Source organism: Gastrolobium bilobum, unplaced genomic scaffold, assembly GCF_033153095.1.
Source record: "Gastrolobium bilobum isolate Gb01-03AN ecotype WA unplaced genomic scaffold, APGP_CSIRO_Gbil_v1 utg2368, whole genome shotgun sequence".
Lineage (NCBI taxonomy): Eukaryota > Viridiplantae > Streptophyta > Magnoliopsida > Fabales > Fabaceae > Gastrolobium > Gastrolobium bilobum.
Genome location: NW_026898232.1, coordinates 90,680 through 104,975, shown reverse-complemented (window position 1 = coordinate 104,975; position 14,296 = coordinate 90,680). Strand labels below are relative to the sequence as shown.

The 14,296-nt window shown below is 33.5% G+C and overlaps 1 protein-coding gene across 1 annotated transcript; it reads right to left on the bottom strand.

Annotated features, from left to right (window-relative positions):
* Positions 1-4,584: 4,584 nt before the first annotated feature.
* On the bottom strand, positions 4,585-9,289 carry LOC133314076 (leucine-rich repeat receptor-like serine/threonine-protein kinase At1g17230). The gene is made up of 3 exons (XM_061515516.1): positions 6,127-9,289; positions 5,250-5,639; positions 4,585-4,881 (listed from the first exon to the last, which is right to left on the bottom strand). Exons 1-3 carry the CDS (start codon positions 9,050-9,052, stop codon positions 4,868-4,870), a joined length of 3,330 nt encoding a protein of 1,109 aa, XP_061371500.1. The 5' UTR covers positions 9,053-9,289; the 3' UTR covers positions 4,585-4,867.
* Positions 9,290-14,296: the final 5,007 nt, after the last annotated feature.

The window sequence follows — 14,296 nt, the reverse complement described above, 5'->3', positions numbered from 1 at the left end:
ACTCTATTTTCTCTATTTGTGTTTTTGGACTTATGTCTTATATAGTTATGTGATTTATATATGTTAAATATGAAGTTATTCATTGAATTTTGAGTAGCGGCTTGTGTGATTTTTTTTACACACACACACTCTCTCTCTCACACACACACACATACAAACCTTAAGTAATAGAAATTTTACATTTCGTGTCGTTTCTTCGATTTACATTTCGCTCACCCCTTTCTGTTTCTATATAGAAACTTGGTTTTGACAACATTGTTAACACCTACTCAATGCAAAACGGTTATTATTTATTACTCTTTTTTTTTTTTTTTTTTTTTTTTCAATTTCTTATTGCTTGATTTGCTGAATAAACACTTAAATCAGACTCTGAAGTAGTGTTTTAAAACTCCGCCCGATTTCCTGGGTCAACCCTGACCCCCCTCTCTCTGAGGGTTAGGGTCAACAGTTAGACCATGCATGCACGTTGATCCCTCTGACCCCCGAAACCCGATCTGGTCTCTGTGACTTCTGAATCAGGAGGGTCACTGCATTTTCTTTAATAAAAAAAATTCACACAAAACGATGTCATTTTCTGAAATATGAATGTGGAGAACAAACTCAAATCTTCTATTCTCTCCAGACATATTCACCTCAGTGGTTCCACCTCCTCTCCTCTGTGGCTCCGCTTCTTCAGTCTTCCCTCTTTGTCACGCCGTCGCTTCTTCTCTGCTGTGGTGGTTTTTCTCTTCACTAATACACTCTTTTTCTTGATTGGTTTCTCTGCTCTGAGCATGTCTGATATTATTGTATTATTAATAGGGTTTAAAGCTTTCTCTGACCCCTGATGTATTTACTCTCATATCAAGAAAATAGTAAATAAAAAATGATGCAAACTAAGATTTTTAAATTGTATCGCAACAATAGTGAATTAGGAAATTGAATTGGATGAGATGTCATTGCTCATGGAAGTGCCTTGTTGCTAGTTGCACCTATTGCTTGTATTTTTGACTATTTGTTAACATCTGGTAATGATTGGTCATCCATTAGAATATGTGTTTTATACTTCGATATTTTGATACTTTGATTAGCTTGTGTAATATTGATTTGTGGATGTAATTGGTTGAATTATGTTAAACATATTTTGAATCTTTGATGATTGATAGTTTATTTTTTTGAATTTTTCATATAAGATATATATTTATATATTTTTAATATATAAAATTAGATCAGCGAATTAACCTTGTGACTCTTGATCTCGACCGAGTCAATGACTGAGCCAAGTTTTTAAACATTGCTCTGAAGTTGAAAATTGCCATTTATAATTTGTTTGGCACTATCGTTGCGCGCGTCTTCTATAAAAATCGAGATATATGGTTGCTTTAATTAATATTTTCACTGATAAAATTGAAATCCTATGTGCACACTATCACTTTTACATCAGTTTTTTTTGGTAAATACTTTTACATCTTGTTTTTATATATTTTTGTGGGCGCTTATAACTATGTTAACTTGTGTTAAACTGTTAATGAATTTATAATGTGTTAATAACTTAAATTTTGAAGTTATAATTAAAAAATGTATTAAGATAAAGGGTTTGTTTTTTCTGATGTTACTTTAGATAACTTTATCTAATGTTCATCAAAACAACGTCGTTTTGGGACGAAAATCATGATATTTTTGTAATTTTAATTTATTTCAGGGTTATAATAGTCTTTATCACTCTAATTTTTAAATTTTTCAACTCCAAAACGACGTTGTTTCGATGAACATTAGATAAAGTTATCTAAAGTAACATCGAAAACTTTTTTCCCTAAGATAAATTAATAAGTCACGTACAAATGAAGTATAATTTACTACCTGTATAATTTACCATTAAGCACGTGGATCAACTGGTAAAAGTTGTTCTAACTTAATCAGTGGTCTCTAGATTGAGTCCTTGATATTTGTATAATTAATTTAGAGCTCTAAAATTTGAAAAGTAAGAACAAGTTTTAATGTTAAAAAATTGAAAGAAATTAATTTGAGAGTATAAACAATTAATTTAAGATTTTAAGAGCAAAAAACTGAAAAATAATTATTCATTTGAGAGTTTCTATGAAATATTAAAAAAAAATGGTAAACAGTTAAATGACATATATAAAGGGCTTTACGACTCTCAGCGGTAGGATAATTTTTTTTTTCCTACCACATATTTATTTATTTTATTTTTTTGCTGCTGAAGACTAAATGTAAGATATTTTCTTGGATAAAAAAATGGTTTTATTAATCTCATGTTAAAAGAGATAGTTATCTTATGTCATAGAGACAAACTAGTGGGCTCCACCACCTGAGAAAAGAAAAGAAAAGAAAAAGGTGGCACAGTTATCGAATGGTGTGTAGGAAAAAAAACTTGTCTCGTGTGACATGAAAATAGTTTTTCCTATAAAAAAAATGTAAGATATTATCTCCCTGTAAACTCTATTGTATGATATTCAGACGTACATACTACATATAGAATTATAGACGGAGCCATGCGGTGAGCACAAAGAAACTACTCTTTCGCCTTTTACTAAAGAACTATAGATGTAATGCCAACAATGTCAAAAGGGAGATTGGATCCTCTCATGTAAAAAAATGATATATTATTTGATCACAATAACTCATTGTTAATGAGATAAGAGAGAGAAAAATATATAATTTTTAAATGAGTAGTTATGATCAAATAACATGATCACATCACATGACTATTTTTTCACATGAAAAGATTCACTCTCGTCAAAAGGACAATTTTGAATGAGCAGATATGGCCCAAAACAAGGTGGCTTTTAGTATGCACCAGTTCCCACGCGGAAGCACGTACTCTAAGAGGACGTTTGTAGAGAAGATAATTTTTTTACTGAAAAAACATAATTAATGAAGAAATAGTAAAAAAGTGAGTTTGATGGAAAAGTTAAAAAAAAATTGTTTGGTTCACCGAAATATTATCGAAAAAATTTATGTAAATTTGCAAAGTCTATATTTGATTAAACGTAAAATAGTGATGAGAAAATTAGTTGAATTGACCAAACACCCCTATTATCAATATTTTTTAAACAAACCACTACCTACAAATGAGAGTCCAACACTAATAACTTGATTTCTTTAAATATCACTTCCCCAAATATCCTAAAATACCACACCCTATTTGTGAATAGTTAGTTTGAGCAAAAAAATAACACAAATTTAATTGCCTAGGCTTTCTATTTAGCTAGTTTTTTTCCCCCCAAAACTTGAACCAAACATGGTCTTTTTCAATACCCACTCACAGTTTCCCATCAAACTCAAATGAAAACCTATCCTAAACACACCCTAATGTCAAAACACCATGGGATTATCCAAGTGGATCCTCATTTAATATGATTACGTCACGTGAGAAAATTATAATCATATAAATATGAATCAATAATGAAAAGGGATAGAGAAAAAAAATATTATAATAAATAGTTATAAAATCATAACCATTGATTTACCCTTATATTATATGGTTATGATTCTCTCATGTAATATAGTAATGTTTAATAACACGAGGATCTATCTCCAAATGTGTCATTCTCATCCATTTCTTCAACCCTTGCTACCGTGATTTAAAATTGTTCACTAGCGGATGGAATGATGTCAATGATGTACCAATATTAAAAAACCTTAAAAACCGAAATTGGTTAGGGTGGATATATATGAGTATAACAATGGACAATTGCCAAAATAACAGGGTTTGAACCGAGGACTTTTTGGGTCAGAGTTGGATAATTATCACGTCCCTTGACTGATATCAATTACATATATGTATAGACCTCTTTCCCCACTTGAGTCGTGGGATATACCTGGAAGACTGGACTCGTCCCAAAGAGGCAATTTGGATAATGAATCCTAAAAAATAAAAAATTACATACACGGGTGAGGATAACAGTTCCATCACCTTGTGCATGATCAACGGCCAAAATCTTTCGTAAATGATTTCATACAAAATGGTTTAATAATTGGTTTCTAAAATTACTTATCATATATTTCATGTTGTTATCCTACTCCTTAGGGTCCAAAATAAAGTGTTTTTCCAAAAAAAATAAAAATAAATAAATATCTTTTTTCGGTCTTCGGTAAATTTTACGATGTCCGATTTAATCCTTAGCAAATAAAAAGACTATTTGTAGTCCCTAAAAAATTCAAAATGGACTCATTTAGTTGAAATCGCGATCCTTCACCAATTCAAAAAAGATCCACATTAGTTCTTCGAAAAGACTAAAATGGATCCATTTTGAATTTCTCAAGACCACGAATAGCCTTTTTATTTGCTAGGAAATTTATTAAAAAAAAAAAAAAAACCGTTATGATCCACCCCGCCTTCTCTTCCATTCTTATTTCTTAGTTTCATGTCTAACACCCCCAACAAAAGGTTATTTTACTTCAATACTACAAATTTTTATAATGCTACTGAGAAGATCAGAAGGCGTGACACATAAATTTACAATTTATATTTCGCCAGATTTGTATAAATTAATTAAGTCATAAACAAAGATAGTCATCATTAAGATTCAAAGCAGAATGAACCTAGAGTTGTTACGATCTTTGTATGTTCAACTCGCTATCAAGAGTGAGATTTGCTATGCGAATAGAATCATGATAAATCTAAAGATATAGTAGATTAGAGTTGCTTGATGCTGTTAGGATGGAAACTTTTCAAACAGCTTTGGTAAGGAGCATCTTGCAGCACATGAAGGACACATGGTTGGGTTAAAACATTGCTTTTGCTTCATTGAAACTGATTATGAAATTCTTCTAGCTAATGCTACTTATTCAATTGAGCCAGGGGACATGATTGGCCAAGATTCAAACATGTTGAAATAATGGGGTGAAGCTTGTGACTTGCAACTCAAGGACCACCATCTGCACCAACCATGACAGGACAATTAATTCTCTAAATATCAATAAATTGGTCATGAAAAGAGCTTGGCATTGAAATAGAAGTTTAAAGGGTAAATTGCGGTGCACAAGACTTCCCGATTTGCAAGGATAAGAGTGAAGGTCGACTGTACATAATCTTACTCTGGCCTTTTTTTCCTAAGTTATTTTCTAGACTCGAACCCATGACTTTCCGGTCACAAGAAGCAACCTCAACTAGAAGTTTAAAGATGTATAAAAATGTAATCCAAGGAAAAAATATATCACTTGAAAATTTAAAGATAAGCTCTATTAATATCAATCAATTACCAAAACATTTTTTATTATTATTATGAACATTTAAGCTTTCTAACCTTTGGAAGAAGCAACTTGATCTTCATCCAGTGTAGATTCTGATGTAGGAGAGGTTGGTGTATTGCTGACGTATTCCCTAGCATCAATCAACATTGCAATGACCTCTTTCATTGTAGGCCTATTAAGTGGAGATGTACTTGTGCAAAAGAGAGCAATTTTTAGAATAAGAGACATCTCTTCAACTGTTCTTTGTTCATTCAGATTCAATCTCTTGTCAAATAACTCAGATGTTGGTATAGATGCTTGAATTGCTCTTCTCACCCATGTCACCAAATCACCACCCTGTTCCAAAGGTTGAACAGGTGACCTCCCAATAACTAGTTCCAGCAAAACTACCCCAAAACTATAGATGTCACATTTCTCAGTCACCTTCATGGTGTAAGCATATTCTGAAAAAATAATCAAGCAACCATATGATAAAGCATAAGGATTACAATGACTACATCTAGCTTATCAAAACACAATACTAATATCAACTTTTGATAGTATGCATTAACCCCATCTTGGGATTGGTAACCTTTTTACTGAAAATATTTCTTAATATGCTTCCTAATAAATAAATAAAAAGGCAAATTCTGGTGCATAAGGCTCCTCGACTTAGCCTTACCATTATATTTTTGCAAAGAGGTTGTTTCCCAGACTTAAACCTGTAACCTTTCAATCACAAGGAGCAACCTTATCACTGCTCCAAGAGTTGCTCACAATGTGCTGTGCTTTCTATTAAGTATTTTTATTTTCTTCTCCAAAAGCATTGTCACATATGAAAAAAATAAATATTGGAAATTAAATCATAAGAAAAGATTAAAGTGGGACTCAACTATTCTAATAATAAGTAAACCTATAATTACTGCACCCATGTAGTGAGCTTATTCTTACCTGGGGCAATGTAGCCATATGAACCTGCCACAGCAGACATGGATTTTGAGTAGGAAAAGTCAATCAACTTTGCCAAGCCAAAGTCTCCAACATGAGCCTGAAACACTTCATCAAGTAATATGTTGTTTGACTTTATATCACGATGGATGATTTGAGGTTTACAATCATAATGAAGATAGCATAAGCCTTCTGCTGCTCCAAGAGCAATTTTATACCGGCTATTCCAATCCAGTGCACATGTGCTTGCATTGGAATGAAGTTGTTCCCCAAGGCTTCCATTTTCCATGTATTCATATAAAAGAAGATTAGAATCCTCATGATAACAAAATCCATACAGCTTCACAATGTTCCTGTGCCTGATCTTTCCAAGGGTTGAAATCTCTGCAAAGAAGCTTCTGTCAACATTTGCTCCTTCTCCATGTGAATTCAGCTTCTTGACAGCAATGACTTCACCATCATTCATAACAGCCTTGTAGACAGTTCCACAAGCTCCTCTTCCAATAACTGCATCTTGTGAAAAATTGCCAGTGGCTTCCAAGAGATCCTGGTAAGTAAAGCCTTCTTTAGGAAAGTAATAGTTATCAAGAACATGAGGCTTTGTTTCTCCTTCAAGTGAAACAAAAGCAGTGCCACGACGCCTCATTGCAACACATATACACACTATGAAAACAAGAGAAACTAATCCAACCACCCCAGAAGCAATGCTCACTATCTTTTCCCTTGATGAACCATCTTTTATCCAGCTTGGTTTTGCATGATGAGATGAAGCTTCAGATGGATGACAATGATAAGTACCAACACGGCACAATCCATTATTTCCAGCAAAATTTGTGGAATCCATCTTCCTAAATGCAGTGGTGTCAGGAACAGTTCCTACCAGCTTGTTGTTAGATACATTGCATACTAAAAGACTTGGAAGCTGACCAATTGATGCAGGAATTTCACCAACAAGTTCATTGTCATTCAAGTAAAGGGATTCCAGCATTTGCAAGTTCCCCAAGCTATCAGGAATTGTGCCAGAAAGTTTGTTGTGGCTCAAGTTAAGTGCAATCTGAAGAGCAGCAAGTCTTCCCAAATGATAAGAGATGCTTCCTGAAAATTGGTTGCCACCTAGCTCCAGCTCTGTGAGACGAATAAGATCCCCTAAAGTGCCTGGAATTTCTCCAGAGAGTGCATTATCAGAAACTTTCAACAGCTCCAAATTCACCAGATTGCCAATTTCATTTGGAAGCATGCCAGTGAACTTGTTCCTGCTAAGATCAAGTCTTTGCAGTTTTAGACAGTTTCCCAACTCACGAGGAATGCTACCACTGAAAAGATTAGATGAAACATTGAATGTGACAAGTTGTGCCAAATTTCCAATTTCAGAAGGGAGATACCCAGTAAAATAATTATCTGACAAGAGAAGCCTCTCTACTTTTTTAAGTTGACCTATCCCAGGGTTTATTAGCCCAGAGAACTGGTTCTGATAAAGTTCAAGTGCAGTTAGATTGTGAAGTTCATACAGTTCAACAGGTAAACTTCCTGTTAACTGGTTATCCCCCAACATAAGCTGCACCAGAGACTTACAAGTTTTCAGGCTGTAAGGAATGTTCCCAAACAACCTATTTGACCCAAGGCTCAGAAATTGTAGCTTCTGATATTCACAAAGATGGAGAGGTATCATACCAACAAGATTATTTGCTGATATGTCAAGAATGGTAAGGTTTCTAACAGCTCCAAGATGAGGAGGAATCACACCCTCAAGTTGATTATCAAATAGCTGCAAATCCTCCATGTAGGTAAGATTTTGAAACTCAAGTGGAATTGTACCTGTTAAGTTATTCATTGAAAGGTCTAGATTTTTTAGCATCCTCAACTGCCCAAGCTCCCATGGAATATGACCCTGCAGATGGTTTTCAAATAGATGAAGCAAGGTGAGATTAGAGATCTTCCCCAACTCTTTGGGAATGATCCCAATCAAACGGTTTTCAGATAGATCTATCTCAATAGCACTTGTGCAGTTCCCTAGCTCTGGTGGAATTGTTCCATTCAACTGGTTGGTGTATATGTACAACTTCTTCAACCTGGATAACTTTCCCAGCTCCTTAGGGACACCACTGAATAAGTTTTGATGCAAAGCTAGCAACTCAAGGCTACTAATATTTCCAATCTCAGGAGGAATATCCCCAGATAAAGAGTTTTGCCATAGAATCAAACTGGTAAGGTTCTGAAGCTTTTGAAGCTCCCTTGGAATGGAACCTTCTAGTTGATTCTGTGCCAAACCCAATATCTCCAAGCTCTCACACTCACTAATTTCTGCAGGTATTGGCCCTGAGAGGCCATTTAGGCCTGCCCTTATAACTCTAAGCTGCTTCAACTTGCTGATTGATGTGGGAATTTGTCCAGTTAAATTGTTGCTATAAATGAATAGCTCCTCAAGTGATTTTAAATTCCCAAGCTCTTCTGGCACTTCACCAAACATATAATTTTCACACAGGTAAAGCTTTATAAGTGTTGTGATTTTCCAAATAGGGGTCTGAAGTTGTCCATGAAGCCTATTAGTACAAAGGTCTAAAATCTCTAAACTATGACAGTCAACAAAACCCTCAGGAATAGGGCCAGAGATGAAATTTTTTGACAGATTCAACTCAAGTAGCCTTGGAAGGTTACATATGCTTGGAGATAAAGTACCAGACAGATTGAGGTGGTAAAGTTTTACAGAAGTTACCATTGAACCAGTGCAATACACACCAGTCCAATTGCAAGGAGTCAAATCAGAAGAGTTCCAGTTTTGAAGATTGTTTTTTGGGTCAAGAAGGGAACTTTTGAACTTCAAAAGACTTGAACCCTCTTCATTAATCGAACTTACAAGGATGATGCCAAGACAAAACAATAGCATCATGAAAATACCATTTGGAGAGTGAAAACTCCACTCCAATGCCATTTCTCTTAGGCAAAAAACAGAAAAGCATCAAGGGGTGGTTCTATTATGCCACAAAGGACAACAGTTAAAAAGATTAAGCAACTTCAAAATTGAGAGCAATATGGAAAAGCTTCACAGAAGCTAAATACACAAGTGTGAACAGAAGAAAAATTGAGAGCTTCAAGACAAATCCCAAGATGATATAGAAAATTTAAAAAAGAATAAAATATATATAAAAACCGTGTTGGAAAAGGAAGAGTAAGCTTGGCGGTGAGAACAACAGAACAAATCAGAACCCAATAGAGAAATAACCCATTTTGTTGCAGAGAAAAATAAATAGACCCACCAAAGCAATCAATACAAAATCTCAGGGATAAGGATGATATAGAGGAGAGAGAGACTCACACAACACACAACACAGTGACAAAGACATACCCTTTAGGCTAATAAAAATCACTGATAGAGAAAGAGAAAGAGAGAGAGAGAGAGAGTAAAAGACATAACATTGATTGATGAGAGCATGAAAGTGAAGCTGAACCGTGAAAGATCACGCAGTGGAGATAGTTGAAAGTGTTTGGTCAACGCTGTGTGTTGTGTTAAAGCACTTTACAGCAAAATGGATAAAAACAACTTGTTGTTGTTGTTGTTGCTATGTTGTGTTCTGTTGAGTTTTGTTTTTCTTGTTCATTCTTTTTCTTTGTTCTTCTTCTCTTTTTGCTTGGTGTTCTGGCAATAATCCACCACCTTATTGTGAAGTCTTCATGCACTGTTACTATCATTTTGTGTTTGACACAGATTGAGTTGACAGGTTAACAATAAACGGTGTGGATTTGAGAGTAACGAGACGTGTAGATTCCTTAGGATCACAATCTCCGCCATTGTTGCTGGGCCTGCCAATATGGGAAGAGAAAAAAAAAAAAAAGAGAGAAATTTTGGTATGGTTAATGTGTTGAGTCACGAATGTAATGATTTCTCTCATGGACCTCAATGGAGTCAGTGCCATAGTGCCTAATCACATTTCAATTTTCTACCTCTAGTTCTTTGCCCAATGGGTCACATGCTTGAACATTCACTTGAATGTTGGTCAACGTTGTTTTTATTTTAATTTTTTTTTTTGGGGGCGTGTATTATTTTGTAATTATATACTACTAAGATGATGAACAGCTAACAGTAATAGATTACGGGTATGGATGAATTTGAAATTAACAGTTGAAAAAAATAATAATAATTGTCATTAATTTTATATTGATCCAATAATAATAAAATAAGTATCAAATGCAAGGTTGTTAAGACCATACTAACATGTATCAAATGCGAATTTGTTAAGTTTGATCTAAGACCATACTAACACGTATCAAATGCAAGGTTGTTAAGTTTGATTTGTATTAGTGATCCTATTTTTTAGTAGATAGTATCTGGTGTGGGAAGTTCTAATAGATCCGATTAATCTGATTTTAGGTTGGAACATATTCATTATTTTCGAGAGTTGTGGCTCTCATAAAATTAGTACTACTTCATCTCTCCATTTCTACTTTAAAGCCTTGAAATTTGTCTTCCCCTTTCCTCTTCACAATGTTCTCATGATAATAATTAAATTCAACCCTGTGCCACCATATATGATTGAATGATAGGTTCGAATTAATTTATTACTTACAAAAATTAATTAATTTTCTACGTTAGTTGTTGATGTGGAGGTGTGGCTTTAAATATTTTCCTAAAATAATTTTATAATTTCGATGGATATAAAAACTACCCAGAAAATAATCTTATTGCACGACGAAAACCAAAAAAGCATCATTCCCTTATCTGATTTTGATTAACTTACTCCTTAGGTTTATATATATATATATATATATATATATATATATATATATATATATATATATATATATATAAATAAATAAAAGATAGGATAGGATAGTTATCTTTCTTGAAGAAAAAAAAGGAAAAAAGATATTTTTTTATTTTTGGACGAAATTTGATTTCGAATTCTTGCAATATATTTTAAATAACTCATGTCTCATTTTAATTACGTCACATAATAAAAATTCATTTCAATGAATGTTTGAGACTTTTTTATATGATTTGATCATGTTAAAATGAGACCATGAAAGTATTCATTTTCTTTTTCCTATGATAAAAAAGGTGTACTATTTTCTAATGAAAAAAGAAAGAAAGGAGTTCACTTACACGTGATATAAGTTAAAAAAAATACACACTGTCTGTATTAAATTAAGGGTAAATGTAAATTTAATACAGAAAAAGCAAGGAATAACGTTTATTAAATTTAGTAATTTTAACCCATTAAATTAAGGGAAAAGCAAATGTCATGTTACAGATAATTTTTGTTTCCTCATGCTCTCAGATCATTTTTCGTGCAAGTTTTTTTTTCATTTTATTTTTCTAATATTTTGTGGATCCTACAAAAACATGTCTATGTAACATGATGTACCAATTTTTCAGTTACATGACATTTACAAAACCCTTAAATTAAAATGAAGCTAATAATTAAAAATTTAGATAAGTGGTCTCATTAAAAAAAACGTCAAAGTAATTCAAAAGTACCAAAAATTGAATTCTAATATTTTAGGCACATTGCAATATATATGAACAGCATTCATGTCATTATTGTCACTGTTGTTATTGTCTTCACTGTTGTGGTTGATAACAGCATAGTCAACATGCCATCCTCACAACATGTACCAAAATAGATGTCCCACTCATCGTGCCTTCCTCTCACAGAAAGACAGTAAAATGCGAATTCCTCATTGGATGTTTCCTATTGTTTTTCATAAAGTTCTTCTACTTTTGTCATATCACAGTTGACGATAATTCATTTTTATTTATCTTATTTTTTCTTTTTTTCTATATTATACTCATATCTTACAAAATAGAAACTAACACCTTCACATAACGATATAATTTTGTCCTTCTGACATGTTTTCAATATTTGAACATTTATATTTCTTTAATAAGCACAGTGCGCCTAACTCCTATATGTGTGTGGTATATAATATCATACTTTCTACTTGTGATTTATTGGCCATCTATTTAGTCAATGATTTTGTTTCTAATATAAATATCTAATGATCAGTTCCCATTATTATCATTAATCTTGCATGGTAAAGTTTACTCGAGTATTTTAGGTATGTGAAAGAAAATACCGACAAAAATTAGTACATTCCCGATCCATGGTAGGTATATATAATAGGTTTAGATGATAAATTTATCTTACAAAACTATCATTAGAAGAGGAGTTAGTAAAACAAATTCATGCAACTAGAACAACTAATTACGATAAACTAACTAAAAAATAATTAAGCAAACGAAACTCCAATCCAAAGGGAACGAGATCTTTTTATGGGTACATTAGTGGATTAAAATTTAGTATATCCTTTAAGAGAGTTAGTTCTACTATAATTTGAATATTTCCGACTTAAATAGAATATTTGTGATTTATCTCCAAAAAAAAAAATAGTATGTGAATGTGTATCTAAGTTTAGAATGGGAATGAATAAAATCAAGTTGAAGTGTTTTTGTTGAGATATATAAAATTATTAATGTAGCCTCACCCAACAGCTTAAGCTTTTGGGTTGAATTGGTTCTTTACATATAATCAGAGTCTTGTCGCCCCCCACTTTCTCTTGTGGAATTTCTTAGCACAGGTAGGCTGAGCCTGTTGCATCATCCACTCTTCAAGCTCAATGGACTCTCGTGTGAGGGGGCGGTTGAGATATATAGTCCCACATTGGTTGTATGTGCAACTAATGTGGAGTTTATAAGGCCTTGGGTACTCTCACCCTTCGAGCTAGCTTTTGAGGTGATGTATCTCAAGGTTCTTAACAGTTTTGGAAACCAAAATTGAATTAATATAATTTATTAGAACTTTGGACACTGATATTTGTAAAAAAAAATTAAGTTAAAGTGCATACAATGAATCTTCAAGAGGATTCAACCACATGATAAAGCAAATCCTAAAGAGAATCTATATGTATAGTTTAAAATCTAGTACGGGAACGAAGAAAGTTAAAGTGCAAATGCAAACAAATGGATCTGCGAGGATTCAACCACAAGTTCAATCAACTCTTAAAAGAGACTTTAGTACCATCGCAGCTATTGGGTAGGATGAGCCAGATTTACTCTCAGTGCATGCTTAATTGGTAGGATGTTTTTACGAAAATAATTATTTTTTCAAAATATAAAATAAACAAATTTAAGCACTTATACAAATCAAATGGGTATAGCTTAGTAGGCAATATAGGCGGAATAGAGTGAGAAAGAACTTGATTTTAAATCCCACCAAATATATATTTGGGGAGGGACGATGAGCTTTAATTGTGACTAAGTCCTAACTCGGAATTTGTCTTATAACTAATTCAAAGAATTGAAAAGATGTAATTAAAGTCGGTATAAAAAAAAGACTTAGATACAAACGACTGTGAACTTTCAGGGGACTCATATACTTGTTAATGTCTTCCTTTATCTTTCCGGATTTGTTTTCAAATGTCTTTTGTCTTGCTCTAATTATGGGAGCTAGATTTTAGGTGAGATTGTAGCTAGGGTGTAAAGAACCAATTCAACCCAAAAGCTTAAGCTGTTGGGTGAAGTTACATTAATAATTTTATATATCTCAACACGTCTCCTCACACGAAAGCCCACTGGGCTTGAAGGGTGGACAATGCACAGGCCCACCTACCTGTGCGAACAAAGAAATTCTACTTGAAAGAAAGTGGGGGGGCAGCGAGGATCGAACCCGGGACACGAGACTCTGATACCATGTAAAAATAAAAAAGACACAGAGATTTATCGTGGTTCAGCTTACATCCACACTGATGACGTTTCTCCCCCTCTCAGTTATATTATAGGAGGGGGGTTCCTTTCAATATAAATAATAGGTGATACAATAATTGGGCTAAATTATTTTTCCCACAATCAAAGAAATCACATGATTTGTTTCCCTCTTTATAGGCTATATTTGATACATGATTACAATCAATCAAATTCCTTGATTTATCTCCTATGATATCTCTAACACTCCCCCTCCAAGTTGAGGCAAATATGTCAATCAAGCCCAACTTGGTAATGATGTTTTGAAAGGAGCTCTTAGGAAGAGCCTTTGTGAACATGTCTGCAAGTTGATCTTCACTTCGGATATATGGTGTCTCAATTATCTTAGCTTGAACTTTTTCTCGAACAAAATGGCAATCCACTTCAATGTGTTTAGTTCTCTCATGAAACACAGGATTTGATGCGATATGAATAGCT